At 41.4% G+C, this 26622-nt stretch overlaps 2 protein-coding genes and 1 pseudogene across 11 annotated transcripts in view; 1 reads left to right on the top strand and 2 right to left on the bottom strand.

The window, feature by feature from the left end:
- Positions 1-9694, top strand: part of GTF3A (general transcription factor IIIA) — a 13254-nt gene extending 3560 nt beyond the window's left edge. Inside the window, exons 4-10 of the mRNA XM_077156937.1 lie at positions 2799-2895; positions 3215-3303; positions 4714-4787; positions 6026-6106; positions 7897-8126; positions 9123-9182; positions 9435-9694. Coding sequence (XP_077013052.1) covers positions 2799-2895; positions 3215-3303; positions 4714-4787; positions 6026-6106; positions 7897-8126; positions 9123-9182; positions 9435-9599 — 796 coding nt within the window. The 3' untranslated portion in view covers positions 9600-9694. The remainder of the gene's footprint in view (positions 1-2798; positions 2896-3214; positions 3304-4713; positions 4788-6025; positions 6107-7896; positions 8127-9122; positions 9183-9434) is intronic.
- Positions 6569-7306, bottom strand: LOC143681679 (rRNA-processing protein FCF1 homolog pseudogene; annotated as a pseudogene).
- MTIF3 (mitochondrial translational initiation factor 3) lies at positions 9641-26554 on the bottom strand. 10 transcript variants are annotated; one of them, XM_077158917.1, is made up of 5 exons: positions 26371-26554; positions 25008-25069; positions 19856-20319; positions 11260-11417; positions 9641-9896 (listed from the first exon to the last, which is right to left on the bottom strand). In XM_077158917.1, exons 3-5 carry the CDS (start codon positions 20316-20318, stop codon positions 9699-9701), a joined length of 819 nt encoding a protein of 272 aa, XP_077015032.1. In that variant the 5' UTR covers position 20319; positions 25008-25069; positions 26371-26554; the 3' UTR covers positions 9641-9698. The 10 variants fall into 10 exon arrangements, with proteins under 10 accessions (XP_077015032.1, XP_077015030.1, XP_077015031.1 ...); XM_077158915.1 differs by lacking the exon at positions 26371-26554 and adding an exon at positions 26171-26234; XM_077158916.1 differs by lacking the exon at positions 26371-26554 and adding an exon at positions 26020-26164.
- Between the last annotated feature and the right edge of the window lie 68 nt (positions 26555-26622).

Below are 26622 nucleotides of genomic sequence, written 5' to 3' on the forward strand. Positions count from 1 at the left end.
GGGGTGTGTGTTCTAGTTTGCTAGCTGCCGGAATGTAATACACCAGAGATGGACTGGCTTTTAATAAAAGGGGATTTATTTCATTAGTTCTTCAGAGGAAAGGCAGCTAACTCTCATCTGAGGTTCTTTCTTACGTGGGAAGGCACAGGGTGATCTCTGCTGGCCTTCTCTCTAGGCCTCTGGGTTCCAACAGCTTTCCCCAGGGTGATTTCTTTCTGCATCTGCAAAGGCCTGGGCTGAGCTGCGAGCGCTGAGATGAGGTATGCTGAGCTGCCTGGGCTGTGCTACGTTGAGCCCTCTCATTTAAGCACCAGCCAATTAAATCAAACATCATTCAGTGCAGCAGGCACGCCTCCTAGCTGACCACAGATATAATGAGCAACAGATGAGGTTCACATATCATTGACTCATGTCCACAGCAACATAACTAGGCACCTTTACCTGGCCAAGTTGACAACTGAATCTAACTGCCACAGGGTGCAAGGGTAGTTCAGTGGTAGAATTCTTGCCTGTTGTATGGGAGACCTGGGTTTGATTCCTGGCCCCAAACAAACAAAAAACAAAAATTCAACAAATGGTGCTGCAGTAACAGGATACTCACATGGGAAAAGAATGAAATGCGACCCTGCCATACAGGATACAAAAAAGGTGGGGGGGGGGGATGATAAGGATTGTGGAACAGGAAGCTTCTATTTGTATTTGCTTATATTTGGATAAAAAACCCCAGAAAGTTGCATAAGAAACTAAAAGCAGCTGGGACCTAGGTTGGGAATGGTGGGGAGTCCTGTGGGTAGGGTTGGGGATGAGAAAACTGCCACTGTGGGCCTTGTTAGGCTTCTTTGTTCTGAACGGAGCAGCTGTATATAGAACATAAAAAAGCATGTTAGATCTTGGAGAAAATGGGGCTCGGGCCAGGTGCACAGATGGAAAGAGTCAGGTTATTCCAGCTGGAAGGAGACTACTAGGCAGCATCATCTTCCAGGTCTTTCTCCTGGCCAGACCTCTCTCCTTAGCTCCGGACCCCCATGTCCTGCTGCTGGCCGTACTGTGTTACTTGGCTGTACCTCTGGCTTAAATCCCATGTGGCCAGAATTCCTCATCTTCCAAGCTCAGCTCAGCTCTTTGGTCTTAGTCCTGCTCTGTGCCTGTCTGGGTGGGTATGTCCCCTCCTAGCCTGAGACCCACCCGAGAGGTACGGCAGCTCTCCTGGACCCAGGACTGCCCTCCCTCCTGTGCAGCACAGCGGCCGCAGGTCCATTACGTCTACCTCCAGTCCCTCTCCCTTGCTTCTGCTACCACGGTCAGCCCATCTTCCTCACTGGAATTACTGAAGTTATTCCTTTGGCCTTTTTCCGTATTATTTTCTGGTTGCCGTTCTTCTTAACGTTGCAGTGGATTTAAGCACTAATTACCTAATAAAGACCAGTTCTGATGGACCTTTGTGATTTGACCTTTTTTGTGTGCATTTTGCCACTTCTGCTTGCCTCTCAGACACCCCTGCCTGCCAGAGTTTTTTGTGCCCCCACATGTGCTCTTTGGTTCCTGGCAGGACTGTCCCAGGCCCAGCCCTTTGGCCCACGTTTGTGTTGGGTGTGGTGCCTGGCCCAGAATTAGAGTCAGATGACAGGCAGCCCAGCACAGGGGAGGCTTGAACAGGGCGCTCTGCTTCTCCCTTGCACGACTACACTGCGGACAGGCAGAGTGGAGCTTCCGGGGCTGCTCCACGGCCAACAGAGCCCAGGTTCCTCCCCTCCTGTGCCCCAGCTGCCATGTGAGCCTTCCAGCCAGTGAGGAGGAGAAGGAAGCAAGAGTGTGCCCCCTTGTTTTAAGGACGCTTTGTGGGAGCTGAATCAGAACTTAGCCACCTGGCACCCCCATCACACTTGAGGCTGGAAAAAGCTGTTCCTGCCGGCCCCACGCCCAGCTCACGCGAGCGTTCTGTGACTGAGGCTGGGACCACTAGGTCCCTTTCTGGTGCTTCCAGGGGGCCCTGGATAAGCCCCCACTGCACTGTGGACTCTCTGTCCCCATCTTTCTCCTCTAGGCCCCATGGACAGCACTGTGCCAGGTGTACGTGTTTGTTTATCCATGATGAAGTCCTCCTTCATCCTCAGTCTTATGAGAACTCACCACAAAAAGAGCATATGTTAAAAAAAAAAATCCTCACAAAGGATTTAGATTATTTGAAACCCAGATTCAGAAATGCTCGTAGGGGGCCCAGCCTGGCATGGTGACGTCCCTCACTGGCGAGACGTGCTGGTGTGCGGTTCTGCACCGAATGTTTTTGCCTCTAATGCAAAGCCAAAGCTAGTGTTTTGAGGTCTTTCTGGAAGTGCAGTTTGCTATGTTAAGCACAATTAAGGTCATCAGATTCTAAGCTGAGAGTAATTGAAGTTGAGCACGAATGAAGCGGGGTCTGCGCTTCTGAGACTAGTGCTCTTCAGGTCCCCTCTGCCCCAGTGTGCTGCACCAAGATGCGGCGCCCTAACTTCGCGGATGGGATCTGAAACCCATCTCATTACAGGGCAATCGCCTTGGCTTCGAGAGGTGTGCTTGGCCTGGGCTAGGACTTTGCAAATCTTTAAAAACATTTTTTTTTTTTTTTTTTTTTTGCATGGGCAGGCTCTGGGAAGCAAACCCAGGTCTCTGGTATGGCAGGTGGGAACTCTGCCACTGAGCCACCATGGCCCTTCAAGACTATTTTATACCATACTTTGGAATAACTAACTTTATAAAGTTATGAAGACATTCATATCTTAATGGATTGTTCGTATTTTGGGTTATACAATTTCTTACAGTTGTGACGCTAGTGGCTGTAATCAAAAATTCAACACAAAATCAAACTTGAAGAAACATTTTGAGCGCAAACATGAGAATCAGCAAAAACAGTATGTAGTAAGTATGAATGATTTTTATACTTAAATTTTCTGAGTATTTCTTGTTTATTGTCTATGTTTCCAAAATGTTCATCAACTAAATTGTTTCTCAGATATCTGAATTCAGTCTGACATCGGCTCTCCTCATGGTAATGGTTTCATTTTGGAAGCAAACCTTGTGCTGAGGAAAGTGTACTGGGAGGCTGCCCCAACTAAGACGTTTTTTCATTCGCAAATGTCATCACTTTTTAAAACTTCTTGACATAAAGTAGAATTTTACAGAATTTGTTGATTCTTGGATCTTTCTTTCTCAAGACTTACGTACCTTTTCTCAACAGTGCAATTTTGAAGGTTGTCAGAAGACCTTTAAGAAACATCAGCAGCTGAAAATCCACCAGTGTCAGCACACCAGCGAGCCGCTGTTCAGGCAGGTGTTCTCAGTGCTCGAAGAGCTCTCAGGGTTCACATGCGAGTCGGGTTGGGTGCAAAAGTGCCCTGAAGCAATTTCTTAGTCAACGTTTTTCTGTTACCATTAACAGGTACAGGGTGTGCCTATTTATATATTGGGGCTTTCTTAAGAAGTTTAATTTTGCTTTTGTTTCTATAAGACAAATACTTTAATGCCTTTCAGTACAGTGAGATTGGGAGAACTGTGGTTAAGCTTGAAGAGAAGGCAAAGAAATGACTATTCAAATAGAATTTCATTTTATGATAGAAATGTTATTATGAAGCCACTAATTGCTCTTTCTGTGGAACAAGACAAAAGTAACTGGGCTTAAACTGCAGTTAGAGAAGCTTTCCATCAGGAACAAGAAAGGCTGATTATACATGTTGGGATAGGTTTGCAAAGAGAATGGAGAAACCCAGGGCTTTGCTTGGAGCAGGGCAGAGGCTGCGTGTGTGTTCTGGCCTGGCAGAGGCTTCCTGTGTGAGTGTGGCAGGGCAGAGTCTCCCTGTGTGGGTATGGTGGGGCAGAGGCTCCCTGTGTGGGTGTGGCGGGGCAGAGGCTCCCTGTGTAGGTGTGGCGGGCAGAGCTTCCTGGGCGGGCATGGCCAGACAGAGGCTCCCTTCTGGCTTTCTGGCCAGGCTTTTGCTCAGAGCTGCTGCGGCTCCAGGGCCTGGCGGTGCTTGCAGCTCTGCCTACTATTCTTGTGTGTTGATGGTTTAGCACAGAGGTGGCACGTGCATTTTGTTCTTCCCTGAGGCCGATGCATCTGCTGCTGGGTCTCCTTGGTATTCCATCCCTGTGTGGCATAGTAGAACTAGGTAGACTATTGAGAACGGCTTTGGTGTTACCAAAGCCAAACTAGAGAATCTCCTGAAGTGGCTTCCAGTAGGCATAAAAACAGAGTATGTATTCAGAGGTATAAAAATAACTGTTTTGGGGGTGGGAGGATAATTCAGTGGCAGAATTCTCACCTGCCATGTGGGAGACCTGGGTTCAATTCCCAGCCCGTGTACTTCCCACCCCCCCCACCCCCCAAAAATGTTTTCACCATATGGTGCTGCAATAATGAGATGGTTACATGGAAAAAGAATGAAATGTGACCCCCCATCATTCAGCGTACAAAAAAAAAGTTTAGTTTTGCTCACATAAGCAAAAAAAAACAAACAAACAAACTTTTTCTCTAACAGTTAGATTCGACCCAAGGCTAATCAAGTAACTTGAATTTCACCTATGATTATGTCTAAATTTTAAATGTTATTTTTACCTGACTGGTTTGGTTATGAGAAGAGGGGAGACCCTCGTGGGAGAAACAGGACAAAGTAACATTTATACTAACTTGAGTTACGTGTTAAAATGGACTGGCTAATACTTGATGTCTGGATAACCTAGGTGTAACCATGAAGGATGTGGGAGACCCTTTACTACACCTAGCAGGCTGAAGCGACATGAGAAGGTACATGAGGGTATGTATAGGGGATCCTGTGCAGCACTCGCTGTGGGTAAAACACCAGTAATACAGTGCATTTGCTTAATTCTTTGAATACTTGGTGCTCTCTGTTCTATTCCGTTGTCATACAGAGAAAACCTAAGTTATATACGGGGAAGAAGAGTACATTTAGGCAAAGGGATGGGGGTGGGGGGTTGGCTTTTGCTTATTTAGATACTTTTCCCCTGACCAGACATCATGTGTGTTGTATTGATTCTTCCACTGCTGTGTCATCGCTGCTCAAACATACTATCTTACTGTGTGCAGCAGCTGCCTGGTTATGCTTTATACCTACAAAAGCACCAGTGCTCCAGCCACGGCATTGCATCCTTCTTTTTAATTGCTTTTAATCTCTTCTGTTTACTACTGTGCATTCTCTTCTTCCTTGTTAGCCATATAAGGGGCTTGTATAATTGAAGTTTTCAGAGCAATCAGATTGTAACCTGCTTTCAAAATAACTTATTTGAATATATTATTTTTCCATGAAAGGTTTTTGATATCTGTGTTCCCAAGTCTTAGCATTTATGTTTTTTTTTTTTAAAAAACAAACCATCAAAAAGAAAACACAAGAGAACAGTAGCTGAGAGTGAAAGGCAACTCATTCCTTGTAGTTCCTCTCCAGTGTTTGGTTAGGTGAAACTCAGCCTGGCTCTCACATTGACTGATTAATGCAGTTCTGATGCTTTGCATAACTAGCATATGCAAAGTCCAGTTTTGTTGACAGTCTTCCTAGTTTTCTTCCTTAGCTGTACCCTGCCTACTTCTTGAAACTTAAAAGATGGCAAGATGCGAGGTAGCTAGGTGGTAGGCACTGAAACTACTGAGGTTCAATGTTGGTTATTTGCCAAAAGCAAGGACCAGAGAACACTTTTGCTGAGGAATAAGAGAAGCAAGAGTAGGCAGGGGGTAGGGAGGCAGGTGGGAACTAAAGAAGCTGGAGAGTCCCCAACTGACTGAGAACCGAAAAGGGGCAGGCATCTTTCTTGGGAAGTCTGCAGATATAAAATCTTTGCAGGAAGCCTTGTTATGCAGTTGTTTGTATTGTAACAGAAACTTTTCTTGGTTTTCATTCCTACCTGTTGAGACTAAATTGAATAGCATTGGGAGGTAGGGGAAGAATTATATAGGCAGGAAAGTTTCCTTGTATGATCAGTGTTTATACTGAGTATTCATAACAGGCAATGCCCTGATCTTTTTTTTTTTTTTTTTAAATAGGCTATGTATGTCAAAAGGAATGTTCCTTTGTGGCAAAAACATGGACGGAGCTTTTGAAACATGTGAGAGAAGCCCATAAAGGTAAGGTGGATAATGAATGACACAGTATAAATATTTGCCCCGAAAAAAGTGACTTCATGGTTTTTTTTTCCGTTTTTTTAAAAAATTTATTTTGAAATATTTTCAAAGTTACAGGACAGTTGCAAAAATAATTCCAGCCCCACACAGGACTCCAACATAACCCACTGATTTATTAGGGATTAAGTCAAAACACCACTGCCTCCGGTCTTTCCTACCTTCCTTCACAACCAAGTAGAAAGAAATCATTCTTTCCATGTTTGTTTCCATATCCTACTCCTCCATTCTTTTACCCTAGCTCACTATTTTACTGTAGTTATTTATTTATGTGTTCCTCCTCCCCATCATAATATTGAGTCTTGAGGGCAGGACTGCATCTTATTAAGCACCTTGTATGGACTTAATAAATATTTGCTGAATAAATGAATATAAAAAAATAAAGACCATCAAACGATCTGAGCAATCATTTGAGCATCAGATTTATTAAAAAAATGCAACAAATTTTTAAGTGATAAAAAATATTTTTAAAACAGCATCAAAAAGTGAGTGATTTCATAACAATCAGTTGGCTCTGGTATGTTTAATGAACTAGTCACAGGAAGTCATAGGAAAGCAGAGAAACTCTGTCTTGTGAGGACTAGAATCAAGGGGCTTCATAATCAACTGGCATCCATTTGATGCTTTACCTATGGTTAGAAATGTACATGACAGAAACTCTGGGGACCTTCTGGATTCTTTGCTTAAGGTCCTGGTCAGCTGTGGCCACAATGTAACACTTATGGTGGGTTACTCTCTGTACCAAGCAGCCATCTGTGTAAGTTCCTTTCTGAGTGCATGTAGCCATTCAAATCGTGGATCCTTAGAGCCCTTGATACTTCTGCCCCAATTATTCATTTTCAGCCATTACACAGTCAGTTATACAAGGGAAACACTTGGTGTACAGACAGTCCATCATTGACTGCACTACATCCAGTTTGGCTTTAATGGAAAAGCTGATAAAGTTGGTATCAACCAGGATGTGCTAGGTGGGCCCAAGTGTGTATTATATTGGAAGAATAAGCAGGAAGGGTGTTGGAGCACTTCTCTTCCCTTGAGTGTGCTGGGATCTTTTTTTTCTTTTTTAGATTTTAATCTGTTCTTTTTTTTAAGCCTCTGATCTCTGAGACTAAGCATTCACTTCATGGTCACATACTTCCTTATTTTTTTTTTGCTTCCCCATGTTCACTTCACACTCTTGTTCTTATTTGACTTCGTGTTTTTTAAAAAAGTAAAATACTGTGTATGTGCCTTCAAATAAAAAGGCTTCTATGGTATATTTTATGGGGTGCTGGCTACTGAAGCTGTCAGGGCCTACGTCAGTTTGCCAGACTGAGACATTAGCTGGTTGAAAATGAGCAAGAGGGGCTGCAGTCCCAAGTTAGGGAGGAGCTCTGCCAAGTTCACCTTGAAAGACACCTGGGAGGTGCTAGTGTTTTGAGAAATGGTTCGGGAAGCAGGACCATGAGGATTGGAGGGCAAAGGAGGAAGCTAACTCCACTTAACAACCAAAAGCAGCTGAAAACCCTGGTTCCTTGAGAAGCAAGCAGAGTGACTTTATGCAGTATATAAACCTGGGAGAATTGAGACAACAAACTTTCAAGCAGTAAAGACCTAGGTTAAGGTTTCCTCTGCAGTTTCTGATTTGTGTCTGGTCTTAAGGTTTTAGGTACTCAAGATGTCACTTTATATATTCATTTTTTTCTGTATGGTGAGTTTTGGGGAAATGGGTTAAATTTGTCTATCTGCTCCACTAGAGGAAACAACTTGTGAAGTATGCCAGAAGACATTCAAACGCAAAGATTATCTGAAACAACATATGAAAACCCATGCCCCAGAAAGGGATGTGTGTCGCTGTCCCAGGGAAGGCTGTGGTAGGACCTACACAACTGTGTTCAATCTCCAGAGCCACATTCTCTCGTTTCATGAGGAAACACGCCCATTTGTGTGTGAACATGCTGGCTGTGGCAAAAGGTTTGCAATGAAAGTAAGTACTCATCTTCACACATGAAGACCTCCAGGAGCCTTGGATTCCAGGATGGCATCCTGGGGCCTGTGGGTGGGGCAGGTTGGGCCAACAGGGTTCTAGGCCTTCTTGCTTCAAACTGAGTAGTTCTAAGTTTTTAAACCCTCCAGATTTGCCTGTCAGTAGTTTTAGTGCTGGATCATAGCATTGCCACCACTGGGAACTTAATAGAAATACAGATTTACAGGTCACACCCTAAACTCACTGAATCAGAAACTCAAGCGTAGGGTCCAGTAACCTGTTTTAACAAGCCCTCCAGGCAATTTTTATGTGTGCTACATTTGAGAACCACTGGCCTATGCCTAAGGGTGTGCTTTTAGACCACCGTCACCTGGGGATGGAGAAGGAAAGTGGGCAAGAAGGACTACATGGACCAGGGAATAGTGGGAACTAGTCTGGGTCTCTCTGGTCCATGTAGGTCAGAACAGGACATTACAGGAGGGTCTGCGCATATTGCAAACTGGCTCTGTGGCAGGTGGATCTCACAGATGCTTACTATAAGAGTGGCTCAGCAGTCCAGACTGTCACAAAACCACCTGGGGTTGCAGAGGGTCAGCATGACTGTTGAGGACAGCAAGATTTTGGTCATATTTCCCATGGTGTTAGTTAGGTTTAGGTGATGTCAGTTAAAACAGCCTTCTTGAGTGTAGAATGATTCATTCAGAACTTGGTGTTTTCCCCATTACTTATGAAAAAAATAAGAAGCTACAGGTAGTTGGGATTAGATAAATCCTAATCTGGATCCTTGGGAAGTTTTAGTGATTGTGACTTAAGTCCAAGAGGAACAGTTCTTTCCTTAGCTCTAGTGGGGAAAAAATTTTCAGTTTAGTCAAATCCCTCAACAATATGCTGCAGAAGACTGACAGTTTATTTAAGTAATAATCATGTAGTTTTCATATTAAAAAGCACCAAATGCAGATGTTTTAGAAATAGTTTTTTTTTTCTGTTTCCTTGTAGCAAAGCCTCACTAGGCATGCTGTTGTACATGATCCTGACAAGAAGAAAATGAAGATCAAAGTAAGTTTAAACTATTCAGGAAGCTTTTAAATTCCACTAAAACATAAATTGCTTGAGCCAGACACATTCTGATTAGAATATTTTCAACTTTTTATTATTGTGTGAGTCTGCATGGCTATTGAAGGCGATCTAATGGACTTTTCCTTTACTTTAGAGTGTTGTATATCTCTCAGGACATCCAACTGAACTGTAAAATTAGTCAAATTTAATTAATTTGAATCCTAATGTCTCCCATTTTCCTTTTTCCCAAAGGTAAAAGCATCTCGTGAAAAACGGAGTTTGGCCTCTCGTCTCAGTGGATATATCCCTCCCAAAAAGAAATCAGAACAAGGCTTATCCTTGCCCAAAAATGGAGAGTCTCTGCACTCTATTGAAGAAAACATGCTGTCGACAGTTGCAATACTTACCCTCAGTTAAATATCAGGTTGCTTTGTTTAGAGGACTACAGACCAATGAGCTTATTTTCTCTCAGAAGCACATTTCTTTTTATTAAAATTACAGATGTAGAACAACTGATTATCTATCATTTCCACTTTCTTTGGTCAAAATGTCTCCTTTCTGAGTCTCCTGAGTTTGTCTATATTCATCCTCTTCCTTTTTGCTCAAAGGACGGAGAACACACATTGTAGCATTTCCTCCTTTAATAGCCTGTGGCCTAGATAAGAAGGTAGCCATTCCAGGCATAGTCTGGAGGATCTGATTAAATATCTCTTCCTAAAAAAGGAAAATAGCCACAAGATTAATTTAAAAATCAATGTCTTTTATGGTTCTATGTTAAAGCTCTAACACTCTTAAAAGAACAACGGTATTCTTGAATTGCTGCTATTTAAGCAGTTAGGTAATCAATTCATTCATATCTGAGATGACTCAAACTTGTAAAACAACCAAGCAGTTACATAAATTGCATGTAACTAAATGAATATACTAAAGCTATAAAAGTTTTCTCATTCTGGCATATTACTGAGTGGGGCTACATTTTGGCCGCAGACTACCCACTTGCAAAAACAAATACAGAGGGCGGGCCGCGGTGGCTCAGCGGGCAAGAGTGCTTGCCTGCCATGCCGGAGGACCCCGGTTCGATTCCCGGTCCCAGCCCATGTAAAAAAAAAAAAACAAACAAACAAACAAACAAAATAATAATAAAATAAAGTATAAAAAAAACAAAAAAAAAAAAAAAAAAAAACAAATACAGAGTGGCGGACTTAGACTGTTAAAACCAAGTGCCTCCTTAATCCCCAAAACTTTCAGCCCAGAGAGTATTTCCCAGCCCTCACTCTGTGTTAAAACCACTTGGGATGATTTTTAAAATACAGATATGTGGGTTCCAGAGAGTGAGAATCAGTTGGGCTAGGATCTTAGCGTAAGTAATTCTAATATGGTGCTAGAGCTGAAAATATTGGCTAACTTATCTCTTAGTTAGAAATAAGTTACCTAAATTTAAAGACAAAAGGATATTCTATAAACTTATCCTAAGATCATAAAATGATACACACTTTCTAAATACAATATAACTTTATATAATGCCTCTCATGGACATTTATAAAAAGGAAACAAACTTTTTAAAAAGATGAATCTACAGATTTTAATTTCCCTTTAAAGTCAGATGTTTTATAATTTATAAAATAGAATAGTATACAGTCTTTAAATTATGAAGCAGAATGTTTTCACATTCACATATAGAAAATACTTTTGCTATAATGAAAAAGTAATATGCTTACATTCTGAAAAACAAATTGAAAAGCTGGTATCACTGGATAGAATTACTGGTCACTTTTCTTTGTCTTTAAATTTTCCAGATTTTTTCTTTTACATGGGCAGACACCAAGAATCAAACACTGGTCTCCAGCATGGCAGGCAAGAATTCTGCCTGCTAAGCCACCATGGCCAGCTCTCCAGATTTTTTACAATTGTATAGATTAAAACAACAAAGCAAATTAAAGAACAAGCAAATTAACAGTTCAAGTTCAAGAATAAATGTGACTGCTGGAAGAACTTAAGATCTAGACCCTAATTTAAGAAAAAAAATAAAAAAGCAAGGAAGCAAAAAATTCAAGCACTTATTTCTACTTTTACTTACCATTTTATTTTCTGGCTCTTCTACTTTCTTCCCTTTCTTTATAGTAATTTGAACTCGAAATTTTTTCTCAATCCATTTCTGAACCTGTTTACTCTTAGTGTCCAAATCATGTTGTCCAATATTTGAAGAAAAAGTTAGTTCCTTTATCTGGGTCGGTCCTAGTTTGAACAGAAAGGTTTGGTGCCAGGACTAGTTACTATTCTACTTAACCACGCAGACTGCTTAATATCTTAACTTGCAACAGGGACCCCCAACAGGCTCTTACCTGACGTTAGTATCAGAGATCAGTGAACACTTTTTAAACCAGGGAGATCTCGGACATAAAGGTACTGAGTTTTTAACTGCCAGGTAAGGGTATTTAAAAATCTGAATTTTTTTTTTATTAATTAAAAAAAAACGAAATTAACACATTTAGAAATCATTCCATTCTACATATGCAATCAGTAATTCTTAATATCATCACATAGATGTATGATCGTCATTTCTTAGTACATTTGCATCGATTTAGGAAAAGAACTAGCAAAACAACAGAAAAAGATATAGAATGATAATATAGAGAAAAAAATTAAAAAAGGAAAAAGAAAAAGACAAGCAAGCAACAACAAAAAAACTATAGCTCAGATGCAGCTTCATTAAGTGTTTTAACATAATTACATTACAATTAGGTAGTATTGTGCTGTCCATTTTTGAGTTTTTGTATCTAGTCCTGTTGCACAGTCTGTATCCCTTCAGCTCCAATTACCCATTATCTTACCCTGTTTCTAACTCCTGCTGGTCTCTGTTACCAATGACATATTCCAAGTTTATTCTCGAATGTCGGTTCACATCAGTGGGACCATACAGTATTTGTCCTTTAGTTTTTGGCTAGACTCACTCAGCATAATGTTCTCTAGGTCCATCCATGTTATTACATGCTTCATAAGTTTATCCTGTCTTAAAGCTGTATAATATTCTATCGTATGTATATACCACAGTTTGTTCAGCCACTTGTCTGTTGATGGAGATTTTGGCTGTTTCCATCTCTTTGCAATTGTAAATAATGCTGCTATAAACATTGGTGTGCAAATGTCCGTTTGTGTCTTTGCCCTTAAGTCCTTTGAGTAGATACCTAGCAATGGTATTGCTGGGTCGTATGGCAATTCTATATTCAGTTTTTTGAGGAACCGCCAAACTGCCTTCCACAGTGGTTGCACCATTTGACATTCCCACCAACAGTGGATAAGTGTGCCTCTTTCTCCGCATCCTCTCCAGCACTTGTCATTTTCTGTTTTGTTGATAATGGCCATTCTGGTGGGTGTGAGATGATATCTCATTGTGGTTTTGATTTGCATTTCTCTAATGGCCAGGGACACTGAGCATCTCTTCATGTGCCTTTTGGCCATTTGTATTTCCTCTTCTGAGAGGTGTCTGTTCAAGTCTTTTTCCCATTTTGTAATTGGGTTGGCTGTCTTTTTGTTGTTGAGTTGAACAATCTCTTTATAAATTCTGGATACTAGGCCTTTATCTGATATGTCATTTCCAAATATTGTCTCCCATTGTGTAGGCTGTCTTTCTACTTTCTTGATGAAGTTCTTTGATGCACAAAAGTGTTTAATTTTGAGGAGCTCCCATTTCTTTCTTTCTTTCTTCAGTGCTCTTGCTTTAGGTTTAAGGTCCATAAAACCGCCTCCAACTGTAAGTTTCATAAGATATCTTCCTACAGTTTCCTCTAACTGTTTTATGGTCTTAGACCTAATGTTTAGATCTTTGATCCATTTTGAGTTAACTTTTGTATAGGGTGTGAGATACGGGTCCTCTTTCATTCTTTTGCATATGAATATCCAGTTCTCTAGGCACCATTTATTGAAGAGACTGTTCTGTCCCAGGTGAGTTGGCTTGACTGCCTTATCAAAGATCAAATGTCCATAGATGAGAGGGTCTATATCTGAGCACTCTATTCGATTCCATTGGTCGATATATCTATCTTTATGCCAATACCATGCTGTTTTGACCACTGTGGCTTCATAATATGCCTTAAAGTCAGGCAGCGCGAGACCTCCAGCTTTGTTTTTTTTCCTCAAGATGTTTTTAGCAATTCGGGGCACCCTGCCCTTCCAGATAAATTTGCTTATTGGTTTTTCTATTTCTGAAAAATAAGTTGTTGGGATTTTGATTGGTATTGCATTGAATCTGTAAATCAATTTAGGTAGAATTGACATCTTAACTATATTTAGTCTTCCAATCCATGAACACGGTATGCCCTTCCATCTATTTAGGTCTTCTGTGATTTCTTTTAACAGTTTTTTGTAGTTTTCTTTGTATAGGTTTTTTTTGTCTCTTTACTTAAATTTATTCCTAGGTATTTTATTCTTTTAGTTGCAACTGTAAATGGAATTCGTTTCTTCAGTTCCCCCTCAGCTTGTTCATTGCTAGTGTATAGAAATGCTACAGATTTTTGAATGTTGATCTTGTAACCTGCTACTTTGTTGTACTCATTTATTAGCTCTAGTAGTTTTGTTGTGGATTTTTCCGGGTTTTCGACGTATAGTATCATATCGTCTGCATACAGTGATAGTTTTACTTCTTCCTTTCCAATTTTGATGCCTTGTATTTCTTTTTCTTGTCTAATTGCTCTGGCTAGAACCTCCAACATGATGTTGAATAATAGTGGTGATAATGGACATCCGTGTCTTGTTCCTGATCTTAGGGGGAAAGTTTTCAATTTTTCCCCATTGAGGATGATATTAGCTGTGGGTTTTTCATATATTCCCTCTATCATTTTAAGGAAGTTCCCTTGTATTCCTATCTTTTGAAGTGTTTTCAACAGGAAAGGACGTTGAATCTTGTCAAATGCCTTCTCTGCATCAATTGAGATGATCATGTGATTTTTCTGCTTTGATTTGTTGATATGGTGTATTACATTAATTGATTTTCTTATGTTGAACCATCCTTGCATACCTGGGATGAATCCTACTTGGTCATGATGTATAATTCTTTTAATGTGTTGTTGGATTCGATTTGCTAGAATTTTGTTGAGGATTTTTGCATCTATATTCATTAGAGAGATTGGTCTGTAGTTTTCTTTTTTTGTAATATCTTTGCCTGGTTTTGGTATGAGGGTGATGTTGGCTTCATAGAATGAATTAGGTAGCTTTCCCTCCACTTCGATTTTTTTGAAGAGTTTGAGGAGAGTTGGTACTAATTCTTTCTGGAATGTTTGGTAGAATTCACATGTGAACCCGTCTGGTCCTGGACTTTTCTTTTTAGGAAGCTTTTGAATGACTAATTCAATTTCTTTACTTGTGATTGGTTTGTTGAGGTCATCTATTTCTTCTTGAGTCAAAGTTGGTTGTTCATGCCTTTCTAGGAACCCGTCCATTTCATCTAAATTGTTGTATTTATTAGCGTAAAGTTGTTCATAGTATCCTGTTATTACCTTCTTTATTTCTGTGAGGTCAGTGGTTATGTCTCCTCTTTCATTTCTGATCTTATTTATTTGCATCCTCTCTCTTCTTCTTTTTGTCAATCTTGATAAGGGCCCATCAATCTTATTGATTTTCTCATAGAACCAACTTCTGGTCTTATTGATTTTCTCTATTGTTTTCATGTTTCAATTTCATTTATTTCTGCTCTAATCTTTGTTATTTCTTTCCTTTTGCTTGCTTTGGGGTTAGTTTGCTGTTCTTTCTCCAGTTCTTCCAAGTGGACAGTTAATTCCTGAATTTTTGCCTTTTCTTCTTTTCTGATACAGGCATTTAGGGCAATAAATTTCCCTCTTAGCACTGCCTTTGCTGCGTCCCATAAGTTTTGATATGTTGTGTTTTCGTTTTCTTTCGCCTCGAGATATTTACTAATTTCTCTTGCAATTTCTTCCTTGACCCACTCGTTGTTTAAGAGTGTGTTGTTGAGCCTCCACGTATTTGTGAATTTTCTGGCACTCCGCCTATTATTGATTTCCAACTTCATTCCTTTATGATCCGATAAAGTGTTGTGTATGATTTCAATCTTTTTAAATTTGTTAAGACTTTCTTTGTGACCCAGCATATGGTCTATCTTTGAGAATGATCCATTAGCACTTGAGAAAAAGGTGTATCCTGCTGTTGTGGGATGTAATGTCCTATAAATGTCTGTTAAGTCTAGCTCATTTATTGTAATATTCAAATTCTCTGTTTTTTTATTGATCCTCTGTCTAGATGTTCTGTCCATTGATGAGAGTGGGGAATTGAAGTCTCCAACTATTATGGTAGATGTGTCTATTTCCCTTTTCAGTGTTTGCAGTGTTTGCCTCACGTATTTTGGGGCATTCTGGTTCGGTGCATAAATATTTATGATTGTTATGTCTTCTTGTTTAATTGTTCCTTTTATTAGTAGATAGTGTCCTTCTTTGTCTCTTTTAACTGTTTTACATTTGAAGTCTAATTTGTTGGATATTAGTATAGCTACTCCTGCTCTTTTCTGGTTGTTATTTGCATGAAATATCTTTTCCCAACCTTTCACTTTCAACCTATGTTTAATTTTGGGTCTAAGATGTGTTTCCTGTAGACAGCATATAGAAGGATCCTGTTTTTTAATCCATTCTGCCAGTCTATGTCTTTTGATTGGGGAGTTCAATTCATTAACATTTAGTGTTATTACTGTTTGGGTAGTACTTTCCTCTACCATTTTGCCTTTTGTATTATATATATCGTATCTGATTTTCCTTCTTTCTACACTCTTCTCCATACCTCTCTCTTCTGTCTTTTCGTATCTGACTCTAGTGCTCCCTTTAGTAGTTCTTGCAGAGCTGGTCTCTTGGTCACAAATTCTCTCAGTGACTTTTTGTCTGAGAATGTTTTAATTTCTCCCTCATTTTTGAAGGACAATTTTGCTGGATATAGAAGTCTTGGTTGGCAGTTTTTCTCATTTAGTAATTTAAATATATCATCCCACTGTCTTCTAGCTTCCATGGTTTCTGCTGAGAAATCTACACATAGTCTTATTGGGTTTCCCTTGTATGTGATGGATTGTTTTTCTCTTACTGCTTTCAAGATCCTCTCTTTCTCTTTGACCTCTGACATTCTAACTAGTAAGTGTCTTGGAGAACGCCTATTTGGGTCTATTCTCTTTGGGGTGCGCTGCACTTCTTGGATCTGTAATTTTAGGTCTTTCATAAGAGTTGGGAAATTTTCAGTGATAATTTCTTCCATTAGTTTTTCTCCTCCTTTTCCCTTCTCTTCTCCTTCTGGGACACCCACAACACGTATATTTGTGCGCTTCATATTGTCATTCAGTTCCCTGATCCCCTGCTCAAATTTTTCCATTCTTTTCCCGATAGTTTCTGTTTCTTTTTGGAATTCAGATGTTCCATCCTCCAGTTCACTAATTCTAGCTTCTGTCTCTTTAAATCTACCATTGTAGGTATCCATTGTTTTTTCCATCTTTTCTACTTTGTCCTTCACTCCCATAAGTTCTGTGATTTGTTTTTTCAGACTTTCTATTTCTTCTTTTTGTTCAGCCCATGTCTTCTTCATGTCCTTCCTCAATTTATTGATTTGGTTTTTGAAGAGGTTTTCCATTTCTGTTCGTACATTCAGAATTAGTTGTCTCAGCTCCTGTATCTCATTTGAACTACTGGTTTGTTCCTTTGACTGGGCCATATCTTCAATTTTTTTAGTGTGATCCGTTATTTTCTGCTGGTGTCTGGGCATTTAATCAGATTTTCCTGGGTATGGGACCCCGCAGGTTGAAAGATTTTTCTGTGAAATCTCTGGGCTCTGTTTTTCTTATCCTGCCCAGTATGTGGCGCTCGTGGCGCTCGTCTGTCTGCAGGTCCCACCAGTAAAAGATGCTGTGGCTCCTTTAACTTTGGAAAACTCTCGCTGTGGGGGAGGGTCGCCAGCCGAAGCGGCTTAGGGGAGTTCTGTTTCAAATCTCCCAGCCAGCCCGGGAATCCACGCGTGGGGGGGGGGGCGCCGGCCTCCGCAGCTTGGGGGAGTGCCTATCCAACATTCCCAGCCGGACCAGGAAGCCACGTGTGTGGAAGGGACCCCGGTTGCCGGTCTCCGCGGCTTGGAGGACCTCCGATCCAATTCTCCCAGCCACTCTGGGGGGCCGCGCATGGGGGGGGCACCGGCTGCCACGGCTTGAGGGCACGCCTGTCCAATTCTCCACACTGGCCCAGGAAGGAAGGAGGGAGGGACTCCAGCCGCCAGCCGCCCGGGCCCGGGGAAGCACGCGCCCCTCAGTGATCTCACCACAGCGGATTCTCCCAGCCGGTCAGCCGTTCCAGAGTGGGGTACGCTGTCTTTTTGGTCTCTGTCGTGGCTCCGGGGGCTGTTCTGTACCATTTCTATTTCTTTAGTAGCTGTTCTGGAGGAGGAACTAAGACCCGCGCGTCTTACTAAGCTGCCATCTTCTCCGGAAGTCTGAAATTTTTTTTTGTTATAATCATTTGATGAGGAATACCCAAAGAATGGTCCTTTAAAGGGAACAGTTTTAGTATTATGATAAACTTCATTATCCTTGTTTCTTTCTGACATGTACCAGTATCTGGGAAATACTCGCCCAGTTCAGCTCCTCTTCTGGTCTCCTCACTGCTAAAGGGTCAATCAAGGGAGCTCCTGCATTCTGTACTCATTCCCATTGTCTTTGGAAATCTTATTAGAAAATCACTTTATTCAAAAAGAGTGTTGGGACAACTGAGTTTTCATATGGGGAGAAAAAGATCTCGACTGATACAAAAATCTCCCCAGATGTGAAAAAGATTACTTAAAAACAAAAAGAAGAAAGAACAGAATATATTTTGACCTTAGCAGAAGGGAAAGATTTCATTAAAACAAGGATCAATAATCTTCCTATATGAAAACTTAAAACACTACTGAGTAATAAAACGCAAAGCGAAAACTAACGAATAAAGTTTTTGCATCCTACAGAACAGAATTCTATATATAAATCAGAAAGAAAAACAATATAAATGTACAAATAAAGGAGGATGAATAGACAACTCACAAAAAACAAATGGTGAAAGGAAATATAAATTAAAATAAGTTAGGACTTCTCACCCATGAGCAATGTCTGAGTGCCTAGTAGGGAGGAAACTTCCCCCTGCTGAAGGGAGGAAGGACCTGGTAACTGCATGCAGAGTCATAGGACCTAGAGTGAGCACCAGGAGACACTGACAGGTGTGCTTATTGTTCATGATGAAAAACTGGAAACCTTGATGTCCATGGAAAAGAATAAACTAATTATGGTGTATTCATACAATGGTAATAATAATTACAGCTATGTAACATAGATCTTGAAAACAATTGATAGTATCTCATTTTTTACACATACAAAATATACTGTTTTTATATATATAACTGGAATTTAAAGACATGGATTGGATCTACACACTAAATTCACAAGAGTGAGCAGAGTCCTCTGGAGGAGGGAGAATGGGATTAGAGAAGAGGGCACAGGGAACTTCAAGTCTTAATGTATTTTGTTTTAAAAATCGAAGTATGACAATGTTTACATTTGTTCACTTTGGGTGCTGGGTAACAGGTGTTTGCTATAGAGAGATTTTTCTGTATGCCTTATAATTTTCAAAATGAAATTTTGTTTTTTTATAAGAGCTCTATTATTAACACCTTCTTGCTTCCTTAGAGCTCCTACCAATTGGTCCTAGGTCTACATCAAAACAAAGTAATGCCTTTCAATTGTTAGCCCTTCAGCCCTCTCTGAACATAGCGTGGTGTTTTCTTGAGCTTTTCCAATTGGTTCAACATTTTTTTTTAACGTGTGATAGTTTGATGTCCTTGTCACCCTGGTTGGTCTCTTCTGAATATATTTTTTTCCAGTCAACATTCTTCTTAAGTGTGACCTTACAAAACTGAGCCATAGGAAATGTGATTTTTTTCAAGGCACCCAACTGCATGGTGGCAGTCTTCTGACTCAGGTTCCACCGTGCTTTCCACTGAACGATCTTTTCCTTTCCTAACAAATGACATTTATTAGTAACTGAAAAACAAAATTATTCACCTGATATAGAACTCATGGCCTCTGAAAGGTTTAAGTGACAAGTGTTTTGTAAAGTGATGGGCAAAACCTGCAAATGAGTGTTACTTCCAATATTTTTATCAAGGTACTTGTGAAATTCTCTGTGAATCACTTTCAAGTCCAGAGTGCTTCCATATAATTAACCAAATGTTTTCCACTTTAGAGATGAGGAAAAAATAAAGGCAGGAGGTGAAGCAAGTGGCCCAGGTGGTGCAGGGTAGTAGAGGGAGGCCCAGCCTCAAGTCTCTGATACTGTTTCACTGCACCCCTCCATGCTCTGCACACCATGGCCTCCAGAGACAAAGCAAAAGGACAAGGGAGGACAGAGTTTGCATCTTTTGGTTGTGTACTTATTTTCCCTCATTTTATACTGAGATGACAGATACAGGGTATTAAGGAATAACGAAGAGGAACAGAAATAAGTGAGGGATGAAAGAGGGGGGAAAAAAAAAACAATGGAAATGGTGGAGGAACCTTGGATTTTTTGAGCATTTCAGTTTCTAACTTTTCTGTCACAAAAAACCTTGGCAAATGCCAGAAAATACACCACTGACATATCGTCCTAAAGAACTCAGAGAGTAAACAGCAAGATACCTACCAGTTTTGGGTTTAGCTTTTTCCTCCTCTCTGAGCCTGAGCCGTTCTTCGTGAATCTGGATTCCTGTCATGAGCTGGTACTCTGGAGGCTCAGAGTTGCTGTTCCTTTTAACAAGTCTCAGGTCTCGCTTGTCCAGGAGCTTAATCACATCCGCACGGTGCATGCTGCCCATATCATTGCCCTGTTCATCTAGTACGCGGATAATTCGCTCATGAATTTTTCTCCCAACGTTACTAAAAGTTGTCTCACTATTTCTTTTCTTTTTTCTTTCCTCCTGGCTGTCTTCAACAGTACTAAAAGCTTTCGCATGGATTATGTAGGGGAGTCTGGGGGCGGAAGCAACAATGGACAGCTGTGCTGGTGCTGTCTTTTGCATGATGTGTTTACCAAAACATCTTCCAAGGCAGTTAGCTTCAGTTTTTAACGTCTGCAGAATTACCCTCTTCAGAAAAAGTGCGGCCATGCTGAGGAAGGAGGGAGAGAATCACATTAAAATCCAATCGTTTGTCCCAGTGGTCTGATATGGGGTATGGCTGGGCGTGTGTATAGCTTCAGGGATGAAATCACATGTGAATGTTAGTTAGGCAAGTGCAGTTTTCTGGACTACGAGATCCACTCTTGGGACAACTGCATCATGATGTGTACTGTTCGGTGGCCCTGGACAGGCTAACTTATGTTCGTCCTGTGCCTATTTATTATTAGAATAATAAACCATACTCGCACAGTGCCTTGGCTTTCCATTTTTTTCTTCCCCACACATTATCTCATTTAATTCTATCTTCTACGGATGGTAGTATGTTGTTAATGAGGCTGCAATATATCCTTAGTGACTCATAAATATCAATCCACAAACTTCTTTTTTTTTTTTTAACACGGGCAGGCACCAGGAACTGAACCCGGGACCCCAGCATGGCAGGAAAGAACTCTGCCACTGAGCCATCGTTACCCGCCCAATCCATAAACTTTTAATATAAATAACTGCTAGCTATTTATCAATATATCTGATGATTTATAAAAGATAAGAACACTACTGGGGGAAAGGAGACTCTCCAGAAAGGAAGATGACCCATTGATAGAATGAACTGAAACTCCTAGAAGGGAAATCCCTGAATAAATCAAAGTGCTGACCTCATAAACCATAAAAATCACTTGCAGGTCAGAAAGGCATTACCGCCCAGTGTTAACAGCACTGGGCATGTAAGGTGATGCTGGTTCTATTGCATGGTTGTGATGCTACAGTTATATATGGCACTCTCATGTTTTAATTGCTTCTCTACCACAATAAGTGTTTCTCTCCTTCCAGGGACCTGTTGGAAATCTCAGGAGCAAAGGCTGAATGAGTGAAGAGGGTAAACCTCTTCCCTAGTGGTCTGCTAAGAAACATCAGAGAATTAAGAACTCAGAGAAGTGGGATTTGTCAAAGATAGAGAGAGGAAAGGACCAGAGGCCACCTGCATCAGAATCACCTGAGGCTTCTGTTAAACATGGAAGCTCCTGGACTAGTCCCAGACTGGGTAACTTGGTGAATCAGAATCTTATACCTGGGAACTACCTCCCAGTCAAAAACAGGTAGAAATTACAAATGCAATTTTGAACAGGGTAACTCAAGGGTTCTTGAGTTAGGGAAGCATGTGTTTTTAAGATTTGGAGTCAGAGTCCCTGGAGTAAAAGCTCAATTCCATGGGGTTGGGGATGTCATTCAACTTCTCTGCTCCTGTCTCCTCATCTGAAAAAATGGGAATAGTAATATATCACCCTGCAGTGTTATGAAGCTTAAAGATAATGAATTATAGTGCCACCTTCTGTGCCTGGTACTTTGTGGGCACTTGAGAAATGGTTATTTTCTTTTTTCATATATCAAATAGTCTTTCTGGTTCACATGTGAGATTACGTGATCCTGGGAGACAAGGAGCTGCAAGGAGCAGTGACTAGGAAGGGAAATGATGTGAAATGATCCTGCCAATCCTTGTTACAGACATTTCCAGCCCTGTGGGCCATTCTCCTGGTTCCTGAGAAAACTGAGTACCCCACTCCCTGTCTCTCCAATGTGTCTCCCACGAAAATTTCTGGTGATTTCAATATCCCTGCTAAATCACCCTGCCTCGAGTTTCTTGAGCTCCTCACTCCAATGGGCCTCCCCAGCCCTCCTCAGCCACCCATTGCTAAGGTCAATTCCCACTGAGACCTTGTTATTACCAAAAACTATATCCCTACCACACGGAACGCCAATCTCCTGCTCACCTCCTGTCTGTCCAGCTCACTCCCTCTGGCCCCCATCTTTGACCCACTGGAGTCTACAATTCATTGTTTCTACCATGGTCATTAATCCCTAAACCTCGCATGTTGATAGGTGATATGAAAATAAGAGAAGCATAATATATTGATTAGAAAGTGATAGGTTGTGCATGTTCTCACTTCTCCCCTTTACCTTGCTTGGTAACACCCTAATTTATACATATGGCTCCAAAATTGTGGAGTGAATCGTCTACACAACATCCCCACTTAGGTATCTGAAGACTTCCAAGAATTAACATGTCCAAAGTTGAATTCTTAATCCTCTGCCTCAAACTTGCTGCTCCCATAGTCTTCCCCCTCTCATAGATGGCAACACAATCTTCCAATTGCTCAAGCCAAAAAATATGTAAAAAAATACAAGTATCCTTCAGTCTTCTATTTCCCTCAGCAATCCATCAGCAAACCCTATTGTTCGATGTCCCAGATATATCCAGGATTCAATCTCTGCTCACTTTCTCCAGTGTTATCACCACACACCATGATATCTCACCTGGGTAACGGTAATAGCCTCTCCTCCTGGCTGGTCTGCCTGCTTCTGTCCTTGCCCCTCTTCAATGTATTACCCACACAGGAAGCAGAGCAATCCTTTAAAAATGTTTAAGTCAGATGACATCCCTCACAACCCACCATCGGCTGCTCAACCTTCACTTAGGGTAGAAGCCCTGAAAGAGCTTGAGATCCAGTGCCTCTGAGATCTGGCCCCCATCTACCTTTTTGCCCACAGAACCCACCACGCTTCCTCTAGCTCTCCCTGTTTCATCTGGATGGCCTCCTTGCTATTTCTGCAAACACTAAACATGCCTTTACTTTAGGTCTCTAACCCTGATGCTCCCTCTCCTTGCACTGCTCCCAGTTATCTATAGGCCTCTGTTCAGGTCTCTGTTCAAACGCTACCTACTCAGCAAGGCCCTCTCTGACTGCTCTCTACAAGACAGCATACCCTAGCACTTTCAAACCCATTTACCATGCCTTTGTAAAAAAGTCACTGCATCTATCACAGCCCAACAAATTCACATACATTTATTTGTACATATGTTCAGTCTCCTCACTAGAAGGTAAGCTTCATGAGAAAATGGAAGTGGTGCATTTTCTCTACTGCTGTGTTCCCCAAGACTAAAGCCCAGAGCTTGGCCCAGCATATACATGTTGAATGAATGTGTGAGCAAAGGAAATAGCCAAGGAGAGGAGGCATGGCAGCATGTGTTGGCATCTAAGTGCTGGATCTTCAGGGGTGCCATCCCTCCCAATGCACACAAATGCTGGGAAACTGCACTCTTCACATTTCTAGCTGCCATTCCAAATGTCCACTGGCCTTAGTGAAGACCCTACGGCTAGATGCTTCAACCCATAATGAATGAGATGAATTGTTTTACAGTCACTAACTGGTTGGGGATTCCAGCTGCAGATGATCTAAAGGCTCTAAGGTAGGAGAGGAGTACATTTTAAATAATTGAGGTACTGTTTAATAAAAAATAGATATTTTTTGGAGGAGGAAACCCCCAAACCAAGAAAGCAGAAATTTCTGAAGAGACTAGATTATACTTTTTTTCCATTTATCATCAGAAAAATACTAGCAGCATCAAGTCCCAAATTTCACTAAGTATTCGTTGAGTATCAAAGTACTAGATGCTATACGGAATACAAGTTCTTGCTCTGTTAATTCAGTAAGCTTCATTTCTAAATCACAGTATTATCTTTCCAAAGTCCACATCAACAACAAGGCATAGAAGTTGTTATATGCCTTAGTACTAAACAGATAACAATTGTTTAAATATGATGAACCTTATTCTTTTCTTCCTAGCAGTTAGGGATGAAAGCTAGTGCAGATGGTTTAGGAAACTATCAACAAATTAAAATAGAAAATATTAATTCAAAATGTAGAACTTTTTTCAAACAAATAGGCAAGGAAACAAACAAAAAGCTAGGTATAGAAAAAAGATGGAAATTTATAAAAAGCCCTGGCTATCTGAGGATGAAGACACAAGTAATTCTCTAACCCCATGCTTTCCATTTATCATTATCATTATTTTACAATTTTTAAAATAAGAAATGTGTATTAGTCTTTTAATACTAGTATATTTTACAGAAAATAGAAGTTATTTCTAAAAAATGCTGAAGGATTCTTTAAAGTTTTAAAACATTTTCCAAGAGGAAAAATAGCGTTACTATGTTTTTTTTTAAAAAAATTATTTACCATTATTTGAATTTGAATAAAGCTTAAAATTGTACTGACTAAACACCAGACAAAGCAGTTCACTGCAATGATGCCTTAATACTAGCTAAATTTTTGCTTGAGATCAGCAGAATTGAAGATGTACATGTTTCTTCAAAATATGCCCTTCATACAATAAAGCCTGAGGCATCTGTTATGCAGCTTCAACAATTAACAGCCTCTGGCAAATCTGGTTTCACTTCTACCCCTCTTACTAATATCCCCCAACCATCCATGGGTTACTTCAAAATAAATCCCATTTGCCAGTTAATATTTCAGTAGGTATCTCTAAGAGGTAAAGACTCTTTCATCGTTTTAATTAACTTCAATAACACTATGTCAGTTAATAATCATTCCTTTGCATCATCAAATAACCAGTTTTCAGACTTCCCAGATAGCATAATTCATTTGGTTTGCTTGCTTGCCTGTTTATATTTCATTTAGTTTTGGGGCTTGAAGAGGCTTCCAATGGCCAAACTGGTAATAATTTAAACCTTAAAGACTAATGACTGTAATGCATTTCAAGACACTGAATATGTAAAAATCTATAAGGAAATAAGATCATTTCCCAACACTGGGCCTATTATCCTGTCTCCTAACTTTGAAAATTGGTACTTAAAGGAAAGACATGAGCATGTACCTTACCTTTTCAGGAAGAACAGCAATCATTCCCATTTGAGGAGGCACTCTTCTTTAGAGAGTGGCAGCTAACAAATGTAGAAGGAAAGTAAAAGTAACCAGAAAATCACAATTTGCCACCCCTGATGAAACCACGATTCAGGCAAGGATGGACAGAGAATCATCAGGTAGCAAGCTGATGAAGAAAGGATTCACGTGGTGCTAAACTGTCACCCCACAGGTGACTTCTAAACTGAAAAGGGAAAAATACTTTGCCAGGAGAGCTGGCTTCACTTTGGAACCAAACGACCATGCTGAAGACTGCTGATTTTCTAAATCATTACGCCCTCTTCTAGAACTCCTTCTGTCAGTGACTGCGTCACCACCCATGCAGAGCCACATTTGACACTTCCACTCTCCCTCACCCCCCCCCCCCCCAACATCAAGCCCTATTTTACTCCCTCTCACTCAAATCCACCCACTTTTCCATGTCCACTACCACCACCCCTGTTTAAGACATCGCCCACCTCTGGGTTAGAAGTAGGTCCCCTTACACCCACACCGGAAGCCTCCCATCGCAGCCGCCAGCGCACCCACCACCTCTCCGCCTTTACGCGGCCCCTAGGTCAAAGGCCAGCATCTCCAGAGAGGCCGGTGGAGTTCAGCTCTTCCCCTAGGACTGGGAACGACAGGTCTCCTACCGCCCGGTGCGCTTTCACCCTCCAAGCTAAGTCAGATCTCCCACCCAATTTGTTTGTTGAGCAGTTATGCTCAACGTTACATGCTTCCGCCGGGCAGTAACCTTTCCCTTATGGCACCTATCACCATGACAACTTTGTGGTTATTTTGCTACGATTTCTCGCCTTCACTAGACCGCAAGCTCTACCACGCAGGGGAACAAATTCGACTTATTCATTACTGTACTGCGTTTGGGATTGTGTTGTTGTTTTTCCAGCTCCTCCACCCTCAGCGCTTTTCTGAGACTGAGGCCTTCATAACAAGTACTGGGAACTGCCGCTTCTCAGAAAACTTATTTTACATCTCTCAGGTGGCGTCTGATGGTCGGGGTCCACTACATGATACGTGGGGCTCCGCGACTGAGCAGCGGATCCGGCCCCTAGATGTAGGACCCGGGACCCCGCGGTCGCGCACCGCGCACCCGGCACCCGGCACCCCGCGGCCGCGCGCACCTCCTAGCAGGTGTCCCCGCCCATCTCAACACGGCCGAGCAAGGGCGTGCGTGCGTGCGTGCGTAGGGGGGCCGGAAAGGCAGGCGGGACGTCGAGGACGCTGTACGTCCGGCCCGCTCTGCAAAGCCCTGACAGCGGTCTTACATCCCAGCTGGAGCTCTGAGCCCTCTCCCGCTCGGAGGGACGGGGGTGACACTGACCTTCTGAGCGTGACCGACGCACTGCCGCTTCCTCCGCAGGCACGACCCTTAAGACCACGTCCTCCTCCTGCAGGTCCCTCATTCGTTCCTTGCTCTTCGCCTTTAGCTTTACCGTACCCGGGCCGGGCGTTTGATAAGGTGTGGCGGAAGTAGCCAGCAAACGGGTACGAAAGACGACTCTTTCGCTCTCCGTAGTGGGCGGGACTTCAGCCCGCATCTCTTAAAGGGAGGGTGACGCAAGGGAGGAGAGCT

This window comes from Tamandua tetradactyla, chromosome 4, assembly GCF_023851605.1.
Source record: "Tamandua tetradactyla isolate mTamTet1 chromosome 4, mTamTet1.pri, whole genome shotgun sequence".
Classification (NCBI taxonomy): domain Eukaryota; kingdom Metazoa; phylum Chordata; class Mammalia; order Pilosa; family Myrmecophagidae; genus Tamandua; species Tamandua tetradactyla.

Excerpts from the sequence above, each read along its gene's own strand:
- MTIF3 (XM_077158919.1), bottom strand. The coding sequence starts at position 20,318 with ATGGCCGCACTTTTTCTGAAGAGGGTAATTCTGCAGACGTTAAAAACT. Across the intron at positions 11,418-19,855 it reads AAAAGCTAAACCCAAAACTG|GACCGACCCAGATAAAGGAA; the intron begins GTAGGTATCTTG and ends TGTTCAAACTAG. Across the intron at positions 9,897-11,259 it reads AAGAGCCAGAAAATAAAATG|GAAGAGATATTTAATCAGAT; the intron begins GTAAGTAAAAGT and ends TTCCTTTTTTAG.